The sequence below is a fragment of the Lolium perenne genome, chromosome 3, assembly GCF_019359855.2.
Source record: "Lolium perenne isolate Kyuss_39 chromosome 3, Kyuss_2.0, whole genome shotgun sequence".
NCBI lineage: Eukaryota > Viridiplantae > Streptophyta > Magnoliopsida > Poales > Poaceae > Lolium > Lolium perenne.
The window spans coordinates 245,248,369-245,262,113 of NC_067246.2; the positions used below are offsets into that span (position 1 = coordinate 245,248,369).

Consider the following 13,745-nt stretch of genomic DNA (forward strand, 5'->3'; position numbering starts at 1 on the left):
CGCAAGCAAAATATTTAAAAAATTAATTATTTTTCTTACCAGGAAACTAACTCGAGATCGTTACAAGTTGAGTATGAGCTAAGTTTTACACCTCACCTTTAACTCGACTCAACATCAGTTCGCTCGAGTATTTGTATGAGCTGAACTAAGCTCGGTCTAACTCGCTCGAACTCGACAAGTTCTCCACGGCCACGGTGTGTTCTCTCCCCTTCCCTCGTTCCCTTCGTCCCTCACCTCCTCCACATCCGCATTCTTTGCTGCTACCTGAGGGATGCTCTCCCCTGATTGTTTTTAACGAAACCAGTATCTACCTAGTTAATTCACCTTACGAATACACTAATACATCCGGTGGTCTATTTCAGGAAGAAGGGAAAACGAACGATGCCGAATCCATCCTGTCTCACCTGGCCTCGCCAGCACACGGAGACATCCCAACCCCGCTGGGGTGACTACTCTGTCCAAGGCCTCAACATTAAGGTCGTCGCCGCGGTGCCGGACAAGGATGCTCTTCCCGGCGGCGACGGCAGGCGAGTTAGAATCCCTCCGTACTTCTGGGGCGAGGGTCCCGTTGCCCGGCTGGCGAGTCGATTTGGCCGGAAGGGGAAGACGAGGAAAGGTGGCGGCTTCCCAGTACACGCGGGCTACTCGGAGGCGAGGGCCTTGGTCGGCAAGGGAACCGTGGCGGACTTGCGAAGGCTGTCCCTCGAGGCGGAAGACTTGGTGGCAGAGATGTTTGCTAGCATCGATGGCGGCGGCCAGCACAAGGACGAGCGGTTCGGCGCGGAAGCGGCGCGGCCCAGGGTGGTGCAACTGCGGCTGTCGCCGGAGCTTGCGCTGTGGAAAAGCATGCAGCACGCGATCGACAACGTGCTGCCCCGCAAGGGCGCGGGGCTGACCCAAGCCTCGCCGCGGGCGATCGCCTTGCTAGGGGCCGGCGACTGGCCCGAGGCCATGACGACCACCAACGCCCTGTTCGGCTGCGGCATCGCGAGCCTGCTCATTGGCGCCGCAGACGCGCGCACCATGTTCTCCAACTACGTCACCGATATGGCCTTCTACTACGAGCACGGGTACAACCACGTCTTCCCCTCGCTCCACCGGCTGCTGCGCGAAGGGATCGCCGACGCGCACGCGCGGCGCACCCTCGGCGGCCGGCAGCGGCGCGAGGCCGTCGCCGCCGGCGTGCGGTACATCCAGGCCAAGATCGCGCTCGAGGCGGCGCACAGGACGCGCCTCAAGGACGCCGCCGCGCGGATGGACCGCCGGACCGCCCAGGTCGTCTCCCTGTCCGAGAGCAGCCTGCTCGGCATGGCGGCCGAGGCCACGGCCCGGGGCTTCGACGCCGGCGCCGTCATGAGCGACCTCGTCTTCAGCTCGCCCGGCACCGACGTCGTCGACGTGGGCTGCGACCTGGTCAACTCCGAGGTCATGAACTCGTTCCTCAACGTCGCCGACATCACCGCCTCGGGCGTCGTGAGCGAACCGGCGCTGCGGGCCATCTACGACGCGTACGCCGCCACGGGCGCGCGCATGTTGACCCAGAGGTGGCACGAGCCCGTGGCCAGGATGTGCGCCGCGCTGTACACGTGGCACATACAAAACGACCGGCACATGTTCCTCCGCCGCGTCGTCCTCGGATGGCCCAAGGCCCGCAAGTCGCCGGCGCGGCCCCAGCGCGAGGCCGACTTCGACGAGGTCTTCGACGCCGACTTCCGCACCACCGGCTTCAGCAGGCCGCTTGACCCCGCGTACGCCTGCGACGGCGGCGACACCTGCAATCACGTCCGCCGCTTCCTCGACCACTATCAGGACGAGGACCTGCTCGGCGCCCTCTGGTCGTCACTCGTCACCGGTCCGCTCGAGTACGCCCGGCGGGGCGAGGTGGACGAGCAGCGCGAGCAGTACCTCGCCGAATCCTCGCGCCTGCTAATGGCTCAGCTCTTCTCCAAGGGCCTCGTCGTCCATATGGTCTGGCTAATCGCCCATGCCAACCACCACGCCTGGCAGGTTAACTACCTATTCGAGGCCGCCATGTTTGGCAGCATCCTGGACGGGGGCGCATTGATAGGCAAGCTCGATCGGGCAGAGGGCGAGGAGGAAGCGCAAGGCCAATAGAAAGAGAAAGAGAAAGAAAAGTGCTACTCCTATTATACGTATTGTAATATGTATCCAGCTGTGCACTGCATTGTGCAATATAAATAGAACAAAGGGGACTCGGGAGTCGGGATTCATCCCAGTAGACCCACGTGTTTGACATGGTATCAGGATCCTGGACTTCCGTTACCTCTACCTGGTCGCAATACCCGTACCCTAAACCATTCCCTCCACCGCCCCAATCTCCGGCCGCTGCTACTTCATCGCCACCATGGCTTCCTCCTCGACGGTCGTTCTTGGGATTTTTTTTCGGCGAGCCTCCGTCTGAAATACTTACCCACGACAACTACACACTCTGGCGCGCGTAGGTTCTTCCTGCCATTCGGGACGCAACTCGTCGATCTGCTAGAAGGAATCGACGCTGCCCCGCCTAAAACTGTCACCGTCGAACCGACGGACAAAGAAAAAGAGCCAAAGGAGGTTCCCAACCCTGACTACGGGTCATGGCTTGCACGGGACCAGATCCTGCTCAGCTACCTCCTCAAGTCTCTCTCCCGTGAGGTCCTCACTCACGTTCATCGGATCGAGCACTCCGCCGGCATCTGGCGCGCGGTGGAGGAGATGTTCGCCGCCTAGCATCAATCCAAGATCACGAATCTTCGGGTTGCCCTTGCCAACACCAAGAAGCTCAGTATGACAACTCCGGCGTTCCTTGCGAAGATGCAGTCCATCGCTGATGACCTTGCTGCTTTTGGTCGCCCCGTCCCTGATGACGAGATGGTCTCATACATCCTGGCCGGCCTTGGATCTGGCTATAACTCCCTGGTGGCTACGATCGGCTTGATCCGTAGCAAACTGACGCTCAGCGATCTGTTCTCCCATCTGCTCGCCTATGATGAGCGCAATGCCATGCTAGAAAACCAACCCGATGACACGTTTGGGACGTCTGCCAATGTTGCGTCGCGCCAATATCGCCCCCGCCCCTACGGTGGCTCTCGCGGTGGCCGGCGTGATGACAGACGAGATGAGCGCCGTGATGATAGGCGTGATGAACGGTGAGACGATCGTCGTGATGAGTGTCCTCGCCAAGGATGTGGAGGTGGCCGTGCTCCAAACTCCGGAGGAGAGCGCGGTCGTGGTCGCGGGCGTCGCCGCACCACACCCTGGGTTGACACGACATGTCAAATCTGTAACAAAGAGAGCCATGCCGTGAAGGACTGCTGGTGCTGGTTCACTGATGATGATGATGACTCCTATGGTGACAAAGAGGTGAACGCTGCATACGGAGTTGATACAAATTGGTACTCCGACACTGGAGCCACTCATCACATTACCGGCAAGCTCCACAATCTGACCATGTGTGACACATATCGAGGCAATGACAGGGTCAACACAGCCAGTGGACAAGGTATGAGTATTTCCCATGTAGGCAATTCAATAATTCGTAGTCCTGCTCAGAATTTCCATCTTCGAAATATACTTCATGTTCCACATGCATCCAAAAACCTGCTCTCTGTTCATCGCTTCACCCTAGATAATCGTGTCTTTATTGAATTTCACCCGTTCTATTTTTCATTAAGGATCAGGTCACGCGGAAAGTACACCATAGGGTACGATGCGTTGGTGGTCTCTATCCCTTATTTCCTCCATGATGTCATCTACACACCAGTCGAAGCATGCTTTTCTCGCCGCCAAGCCTTCACAAGTGAAGTGGCATCGTCGCCTTGGTCATCCGTCTTTAGCTATTGTTAGTCAAATACTTAGAAATAATAAACTCTCCTTTGATAGAGATATAAGCATAGAGTCAGTGTGTGATTCATGTCAACAAGCTAAGAGTCATCAGCTTCCATATCCCTCTTCCACTAGTGTTTCCACAGCTCCCCTGCAGTTAGTATTTTCTGATGTATGGGGTCCTGCGTCTTCCTCTGTTGGTCGACATGAGTACTATGTAAGCTTTATTGATGATTATAGTAAGTTTACATGGATATACTTGCTAAAAAAGAAATTTGATGTTTTCTTCGCCTTTGTTAACTTCCAAAAACTTGTTGAACGCAAGCTTGATCGAAAAATCCTTACCATTCAATCAGATTGGGGTGGAGAGTATGTCAAATTAAACTCCTTCCTCCAAACACAAGGCATTGCTCATCATGTCGCATGTACCAATGCTCACTAATAAAATGGTTCGGCAGAACGAAAACATCGCCACATTGTTGAAGTAGGACTTTCTCTTCTAGCTCATGCTCACATGACATTGAAATTTTGGGATGACGCGTTTCTCACCGCCACATACCTCATTAACATGCTTCCTAGCCGAGTCAGCAACCATGACACACATGTTCATCGCCTCTTAGGAACTCAGCCTGATTACACCTCCCTTAGAGTGTTTGGTTGTGCCTGCTGGCCGAATCTTCACCCTAAAACAAACGCAAACTTGCGTTCCGCTCCAAGCAGTGTGTCAGGGTACAGTCCTCGCCATAAGAGTTTCAAGTGTCTCGAAGTTTCTTCTGGTCGAGTCTATATTTCCCGTGATGTTGTCTTTGACGAGGCTGTTTTTCTGTTCCAACATATGCGCCCCAATGCCGGTGCCTTGCTTCGTCAAGAAATTCTTCTCCTAGATTGGAACCACAGCATGCTACTGCACCCACTAGTGAAAATTCCAGGCAAAACAGTGTTGAAACGAGCTCAAATCAGTCACATGAAATAACAGCAGAAGATGACAGCAGCTCGTCCACTGAGGTTGATTTTCCGACAGCATCTCCGCAGGGATCCGCGCCCACATCCACCTCGGATCGCACCCCTGCCAGGTCTGACGCGCCGGGATCCCGAGGACCATCTCCTGGCGCCGCAGCCCGTGGTGGCTTGTCCCCTGCGGCGCGGTCCCCCGCGGCACAATTCCCGCGCCCTTCGCTTGGATCCTCTGCGCCGACCTCCTCTGCTGGTTCTTCCTCCGCCGCACAATCAGCCACACCAGCACACTCCGGATCCTCTGCGTCGCCTGCTGCTGCCCAAGATTCCCTTGCACATGATTCAGCTGTGATCACCAGGGGACTAGGATCTTCTGCTCCCAGCCACAGTACAGCTCCACATGTGTCACGTCCTGTTACACGAGCATCTAGAGGAATTAAGAAACCGAAACAATACACCGACGGGTCTGTGAGATGGTGTCTCTCTGCCTCTCAAGATGAGCTCGTTGATCTGCAAACATCTCTCGCTGATACAAGGTGGAAAGGTGCCATGTGTGAAGAATATGATGCTCTCATGAAAAACAAAACTTGGAAGCTGGTGCCGTATAGGCATGGCACCAATGTCATTGATTGTCGATGGATCTACAAAATCAAGCGTAAGGCTGATGGAACTACTGACAGATACAAGGCTAGGTTGGTGGTAAAAGGTTTTAAGCAAAGATATGGACTAGACTATGAGGACACCTTCAGTCCTGTTGTCAAGATTGCCACTGTTCGTCTTGTCCTAGCCCTTGTTGTATCCAGGGGATGGAGTTTGTGACAGCTAGATGTAAAGAACGCGTTTCTACATGGTGTTCTGGAAGAAGAGGTCTACTTAAGACAACCACCAGGTTTTGAAGACAAGAGAAGGCCGCAGTATGTGTGCAAACTTGACAAGGCAATGTATGGACTGAAACAAGCACCTCGTGCATGGTATGCTCGCTTAAGCTCTGATTTAGTGCGTCTTGGTTTTGTTGCTTCCAAGTCCGACACATCGTTGTTCATCTATCGCAAGTCAAATTTTACCATCTTCATGCTCATATATGTGGATGACATTATAGTTGCCAACTCTTCTAAGGCTGCAATAGATGCACTGTTGAAGGATTTGAGTAAGGAGTTTGCCCTTAAGGATCTTGGTGATCTTCACAATTTTTTGGGTATTGAAGTTCGGAAGACAAATGATGGACTTGTCCTCAGCCAGGCCAAATATGCACGGGATGTGCTTGCTCGAGTTGGTATGAAGGATTGCAAAGGAGCACCAACACATTTATCTTCTTCAGAAAAGATCTCAGCTTATGAAGAAGAACCATTGGGTCCTGAAGATAGAACTAAATACAGAAGTATGGTAGGTGCATTACAGTACCTTACTCTCACCAGACTTGATATTGCCTATGCAGTAAATAAAATATGTCAGTATTTGCATGCACCCACTACTTTGCATTGGACTGCAGCAAAGCGAGAGTATTGAGATATGTGAAGCATACGGTTGATGTCGGACTGACATTCATGAGGTCTCGCTCTACTCTTGTTAGTGCGTTTTCAGATGCTGATTGGGCAGGCTGTGCAGATGACCGTAGGTCAACTGGAGGATTTGCTGTTTTTCTTGGATCAAATCTTATCTCCTGGAGTGCCAAGAAACAAGCCACAGTGTCGCGGTCAAGTACTGAGGCGGAGTATAAGTTTGTAGCAAATGCTACAGCAGAGGTAATATGGATACAATCAGACTCACCCACCATGTTTATGGTGTGATAATCTTGGAGCAACCTATCTATCAGCAAATCATGTATTCCACGCACGTATCAAACACATTGAGATAGATTTTCACTTTGTAAGAGAAAGAGTTCTCAAGAAGCAGCTAAAAATTCGCTTTGTTCCTTCTAAGGATCAAGTCGCCGATGGATTCACAAAACCTTTCCCTGTTCGTAGTTTTGAAAATTTTAAGTATAATCTCAACTTGACTAAGTTGTAATTAAGGAAGGGTGTTAGAAGTAGTATTGGTATCAAACTTATATTATACGTATTGTAATCTGTATCTAGTTGTACACCACATTGTGCAATATAAATAGAACAGAGATGAGACTCGGGATTCATCCGAGTAGACCCAAGTCGTTTGACAAAAAGGACATGACTTACATTAATGTCCGCAATGAACAAGGTCGTTAGGATAGATCCAACATGAAACAGAAAAGAGAAGGAGGGGAAGATGACACCCGCGCGTTTAGATGGGTCAAACCGGATAAAACTGTGGCCCAGCGCTTGGATCCATGTCTAAAATGGATGGCCACGGCGTCCGGGACGACCCAAACCGGCCTAAATCTGAGCCTCGGTTGCGTGGACGCGGACACCGAGCGCTGGCCGATCGCGTCCTCCCCGGTCCTCCCCTGGCCCGCATGTCATAGGGATATAACATTATTTTCATTAAAATTAAATATATTACATTTTCTTAGTACTACTACTAGCCTCGCCGCCGACTCGCCGCGGCGGCCATGGATTTCACTCGACGCGGACGGCCTCTACGCGTGAGGATTTCACTCTAGCTTTACCAGCGGGGTGGTCCGGCGGCAGCCTTCCTCCGGTGTCTCTTCCTGTCTGTCCTTGCAGCTTGGGCGCGCTCGCGCTCCGCCTCCTGCGGCGTCATGGCATGCTTCCCGCACAACCCGAGCTCCCACACAACATGCTCGCCGTGTTCCACAATGTCCCGTGCCTCGAGGCGGACGCGGCCGGCGTCCTGGACCTCCTGGTTCGCCTGCTGGCGACGCCGCCACTCTTGGCGGCCAAGCTCCGCCTCCGTATCCTCCTCGTGGGCGCGCCGGTCGGGTGAGGGTAGCTGGAGGAGGCGGGCAGCTTCCAGAGCGATGAGCTCGTTGTTTCGGCCGATTGATGAAACATTTACAGTTGCAAAACAAAGCTTTGTTGATGAAACATTTACATATTTTTTTTTTTGAAAAGAGGATACTTCGTGGGTACAATTAGTTTGGACCCTTTATCACATGGCGTACGTCTTCATTTTCGTTCGAGAATATAGGAGCTTGACTACATGTGTTGTTGGTAGCGGAGAGACTATTCTATTTTGGAAAGATAAGTGGCATGCTAATGGACTCTTATGTGACCAGTAACGTGGGCATTACCCTTCGGGTAACTGTTATTGCCCTATCCTATCCGGCCCAATTGGAGGCCCATGAAGATATCCGATGGCAAGGTGGGCCACTATGACGGTGCCGAAGAAGATTCCTTGAAGAGCAAGACGAAGAGGAGTCGAATAAGGAAAGTTTAGAGCTAGGTATTTTGTAACCTAGTCGTACCCGGACAGATCTCTTGAGACCTGGCACCCTTTATAAGGGCCATGAGAGGGGCTGCCGAGGGACACAACGAATCTCATCAACTTTAGCCACCGCAAGTCTAGAGCTAGGTCCGCATAGCACTTAGCCTCTCGACGAAACCATAGCCGAAACCTTCGGCACCCCATTGTAACCCGATGTTTTCATAATCAAGATCAGACAGGCAGGACGTAAGGGTTTTACCTCATCGAGGGCCCCGAACCTGGGTAAATCGCTCTCCCCGCTTGTCTGTTAACCGATGTCTCGTGTCAGCCTACAGGATTCCATCAACCCTAAGCCCCAATCGGAGGGCATTGCCGTGGAGTACCCTCGACAATTGGCGCCGTCTGTGGGGACCCTGTTGGCACAAGATCCGTCATCGGCAGATCGAACTATGTCGTCGGCAGCTTCGTCGACGCCATCATCGTCACCAGTCTTAGGAAGTCCGATCCGATTCGGCTCCTACGAGTTCATCCCGCACAGCAGCTCTTCCCACTCGACTTTCTCGGATCTGCAAGGAAACATGGAGATGACGTTCGAGAGTGTCCACTACAACGTCAACGCGGAAGGAATCTTACGCCTGCTAGAACCACTCGCCCCCAGACTAGCAAGGAAATCACTTCCATCGGCCGATCATGTCATCATCAGTCGACCTTTTCGCAGGTTTGACGGACTCGACGAACTCTACCCCATCGTCGACCCCTCGGTCAACGTCTTCAATGTCGGTTGGATCTGATAACCCCGCGCCATCAGAGATGACCTCGTACTACTGCCTAAACTGCGACACCAGGCACGGATTGGGATCGAGTGACACACCGTTCATCTGCAGTGCCCAGTATTCATCGGGAGAAGACAGTGTCGACAGCGTCGTCAAGGAGGTCACCTGGAAAGCACCGCACCACCAAGTTTATGCCGCCAATAACACAGGAAACGCAAGGAATAGGGGATATGGAGATCACACCCCTCGCTCCAGCAGGCGGCTAAGCTTTGAAAACAGTGCCAGTAACAACAACAGCGATCACACCATCGCAGAGGAAGAGTGGGCAGCAGCCAGAGCAGCCGTGGTTAATAACACATCGCTCCCCGCTGGAACTTCGGTTGGAACCCTCAATTCCTATCGCTCTATATTGGAGAAAAATCGGGAGCGTCTATCAAAAGAGCAAGCCACGCTCGAGAAACGTCTATTCGCCGCAGAACAATCTAGCGAGCGATGAAGGGGCTCGCGAGGAAGCGCCTCCCGAAGCAGTCAAGGCATGGGAAGCACCGATCGAGGTTATCCAGGCTTTCGGAAGATGATGCTAGGGAAATAACGTCGAACCTGTCCAAGTCCTTCATGACCACAGACACTGCGGGTATGCTACGGCTGAAAACCGTCGAGGGAGCAACTGCCAATCTCGCGGCGTACCTCATCAATCAACGACCCGAAGGTTCTATGGCTCAAGCCCACCGGGGCGCTTTAGAAAGCCTCGCAATCTTAGGAGACAACCTGGTCCCACGGAAGGAAAAGACCACGTTACAGGCCAGTGGTTCAAAGCATCGCTCAAGGGATGCTCGAGACGAAATCACCCAGAGTAGAATCGAGAAAGCAAGGCGACGACGCGCCGCTAGGGAGGAATACGATAGTGACGCCTCAGATGAAAGCCAAGAGTACGACGGTGAGCTAAGGGGAGCTGACTGCTTGAGCTACAAGATCCGTGAGACGATGCCGCCCAAAAAATTCAAACCTACTCCCACTGACGCCGCTAAGTACGATGGACAGCAGGAGCCGAGGTCATGGATAGACGATTACCTACAGACTGTGATCCTACACAAGGGAAATCAGATAGCAGCAATGCAGTGCTTGCAGCTTTACCTAAAAGATTCAGCACGAGCTTGGTTGAGAGGCCTGCCGAAAGGTTCCATCAAATCATGGGATGACCTAGTGGACGCTTTCGTTGCGAATTTCCAAGCAACATACAAGAGGCATGTTGGGATCGAGGAATTACGTCATTGCCAACAGAAGCAGAAGGAGTCGATGCGCGCATACATCGGAAGATTCACCAAACTCCCGAACGCTGCCAAAGACGTTTCCGTCGACAGAGCAATCGATGCCTTCAGCGATGGCATCCGACGTGAAACCTACATAGAGGAACTTGGGCGCAAGAAGCCGAAAACCAAGTTAATGGAAATCGCCAACAGCTGGGCTGATGGCGAAGACAACGTACGAAGACCACGACAACGCAGTGACGACGAAGACGACGATCAGCCGAAGCACGATTCGGGTGGACGAAGGGATCGCCGCAAGAAAAGAAAAGACCGCTGTTACGACGATAGTAACCTGGTAGCTGCGGGATATTCCGATCGGCAGGACGATCGGTACGACGATAGGCGAGACGATCGACAGGACGGCAACCGGAACAACTCTGGAAACCGTGGCAACTACAAACCACGACCGCAGAGGACCCCCGAGTTACCCTTTGCTGAACAGATAAACGCTTCCTGCTACCTGCACTCGTACATCGACTCTAAAGACAACAAGAAGAAGTCAAGTCACCTACTCAGAGATTGTCGACAATTCATCGAAATGCAGAAGCTCATCCAACAACAGCCAACACCACCGCCACCGCCACCTCAGCACCAGGTCCAGCAAGCTCATCCTCATAACCCCAACGAGTCGTTTCCACTACCACGTGGGCAGATGAGCATGATCCATAGGACAGGTGTTTCGAGAAGGGAAATGAAGAAGCTCACCCGAGAAATCAATCTGGCAGAGAGCATTATGGCCAACATTCCCGAATATATCGAGTGGTCATGTCTGAGCATTATGTTCAGCAGAGCGGATCACCCGATGACAATCCCAAAAATAGGGCACGCTGCCTTAGTAGTTGAGACGCAAATCGGAGGGTTCAAGATGAGCAAAGTTTTCATGGATGGCGGAAGTGGATTAAACCTGATATTCCTTGACACAATCAAAAGTATGGGGATCACTATGAGGATGCTAGAAGAGACAGACACCTGTTTCCATGGGATTCTCCCCACTTCACCGGCGTACTCTCTTGGCAAAGTTTACCTGAACGTCTTCTTTGGCAAACCCGACAACTTCAGGAAGGAAAAGATCGAGTTTGAAGTCGTAAACTGGGAATCGCAGTACCACGCTATACTCAGAAGACCAGCTTATGCCAAGTTCATGGTTGTGCCGCATTACGCATACCTCAAGCTGAAAATGCCTGGGAACAATGGGACAAACATCACAGTCTATGGAAGTTTCTCACGCTCGGACAATTGTGATCGCGACTTTCAGAGGATCGCTGCGAAGTTTGGGGTAAAGCAGGAAGTTGTTGATCTTCCTTCAAAATTATCGGCACACGATAATAAGGAAGATGAATGCGCCAGGAAGACGAAGAAGAAGCCAGCCGACCTTGTCCTAGAAGCATCAACAGTGAAAACTTCAGCAGCGGATGGCACGGCAGTTATAGAAGAAAATAAAACCCTAGCAATCACCGCCAGGACTCCCGGTGAAACTGGCGAAGATTCCGAAACCACTGACGCGATGGACAAGCTCGAAGATAAGAAGAACCCTCCTCTTGCTTAAAAGGACGAATAGCATCTAGTTTTATTTTTTCTCTTTTATTCGGCAGGGCTCCTTTTCGCCCCTTAGCTTTTTGCTTAGTTCATTAATGGAAACTTAAGTTTTGTTTCTTTGAAGCATTGTAGTAATTCGGGATACCCAAACCACATCATCATAAACCTTGTTTGCATATTTTGGCGAACATTGGTGCGATGAAAAACACGCCAAGAGATTGCACTCTAAAAAAGCCTCTGAAATTACGAGTGCTACGGTGCAAGATCAATGGGGACCCTACTCTTTTCTCTGCTATAGATGCCTCAACGAGCGCCGCAAATAGCGAGGATCGTAAAACACATATATTAACGACCCACGTTCGGTACTTTACTTATAGAAGCATCAAAGAGCGACGGAGTCATCGGCAGAGTGATACGTCTCCGACGTATCGATAATTTCTTATGTTCCATGCCACATTATTGATGATATCTACATGTTTTATGCATACTTTATGTCATTATTATGCATTTTCCGGAACTAACCTATTGACGAGATGCCGAAGTGCCAGTTCCTGTTTTCTGCTGTTTTTGGTTTCAGAAATCCTAGTAAGGAAATATTCTCGGAATTGGACGAAATCAACGCCCAGGGTCCTATTTTCACACGAAGCTTCCAGAAGACTGGAGGAGATACGAAGTGGGGCCACGAGGTGGCGCCACACTAAGGCGGCGCGGCCAGGCTAGGGCACGCGCCGCCCTGTTGTGTGGGTCCCTCGTGACTCCACCGACCTTGCCCTTCCGCCTACTTAAAGCCTCCGTCGCGAAAACCCTATCACGTTCGATGAAACCAGAGAAAACCTTCCAGAGCCGCCGCCATCGCGAAACTCCAATTCGGGGGACAGAAGTCTCTGTTCCGGCACACCGCCGGGACGGGGAATTGCCCCCGGAGTCATCTCCACCACCGTCTCCACCGCCATCTTCACCGCCATCGCTGTCTCCATGATGAGGAGGGAGTAATTCACCCCCGGGGCTGAGGGCTCTACTGTAGCTATGTGGTTAATATCTCTCTCTCTGTACTCCAATACAATGATCTCGTGAGTTGCTTTGCATGATTGAGATCCATATGATGAGCTTTGTATCGCTACTAGTTGTGTGCTACTCATGTGATGTTATTAAAGTAGTCTATTCCTCCTGCATGGTGTAAAGGTGACTAGTGTGTGCACCGTGTGGTTCTTGTCGTAGGCTATGATCATGATCTCTTGTAGATTATGGAGTTAATTATCATTATGATAGTATTGATGTGATCTATTCCTCCTTCATAGTGTAATGTGGACAGTGTGTGCGCTATGTTAGTTCTTGGTTTATTTTGCAATGATCTATTATGCTCTAAGGTTATTTAAATATGAACATCGAATGTTGTGGAGCTTGTTAACTCCGGCATTGAGGTGCTCTTGTAGCCCTACACAACGACTGGTGTTTGTCATCCAACAAAAGAGTGTATGTAGCACATATGAGAAAGAGTTATTTATTATGCGATCAATGTTGAGAGTGTCCACTAGTTAAAGTATGATCCCTAAGCCTTGTTTCCAATACTGCAAACACCACTTATTTACTGTTTTGTTGCATGTTTACTCGCTGCCATATTTTATTCAGATTGCTATTACCACTCATATACATCCATACTACTTGTATTTCACTATCTCTTCGCCGAACTAGTGCACCTATACATCTGACAAGTGTATTTGGTGTGTTGGGGACACAAGAGACTTCTTGCTTTGTGGTTGCAGGGTTGCTTGAGAGGGATATCTTTGACCTCTTCCTCCCTGAGATCGATAAACCTTGGGTGATCCACTTAAGGGAAACTTGCTGTTGTTCTACAAACCTCTGCTCTTGGAGCCCAACACTGTCTACAAGAATAGAAGCACCCGTAGACATCAAGCTATTTTCTGGCGCCGTTGCCGGGGAGGAAAGGTAAAAGGCTCTCATACTCCGGTCCCAGGTAAAGTACTTTTCTGTTGCCGTTGTGTGTGTGCTCGAAGCTATTTCCTTTAGATCCTGCAATTGCATCTTTTTG

General features: G+C 51.2%; 1 protein-coding gene across 1 annotated transcript; it reads left to right on the top strand.

Moving 5' to 3' along the window:
* Positions 1-368: 368 nt before the first annotated feature.
* On the top strand, positions 369-2,136 carry LOC127321546 (uncharacterized). The gene has a single exon (XM_051350572.2). It carries the CDS (start codon positions 382-384, stop codon positions 2,113-2,115), a length of 1,734 nt encoding a protein of 577 aa, XP_051206532.1. The 5' UTR covers positions 369-381; the 3' UTR covers positions 2,116-2,136.
* The last annotated feature ends 11,609 nt before the right edge of the window (positions 2,137-13,745 follow it).

Coding starts and splice junctions, on each gene's coding strand:
- LOC127321546 (XM_051350572.2), top strand. CDS start 382: ATGCCGAATCCATCCTGTCTCACCTGGCCTCGCCAGCACACGGAGACA.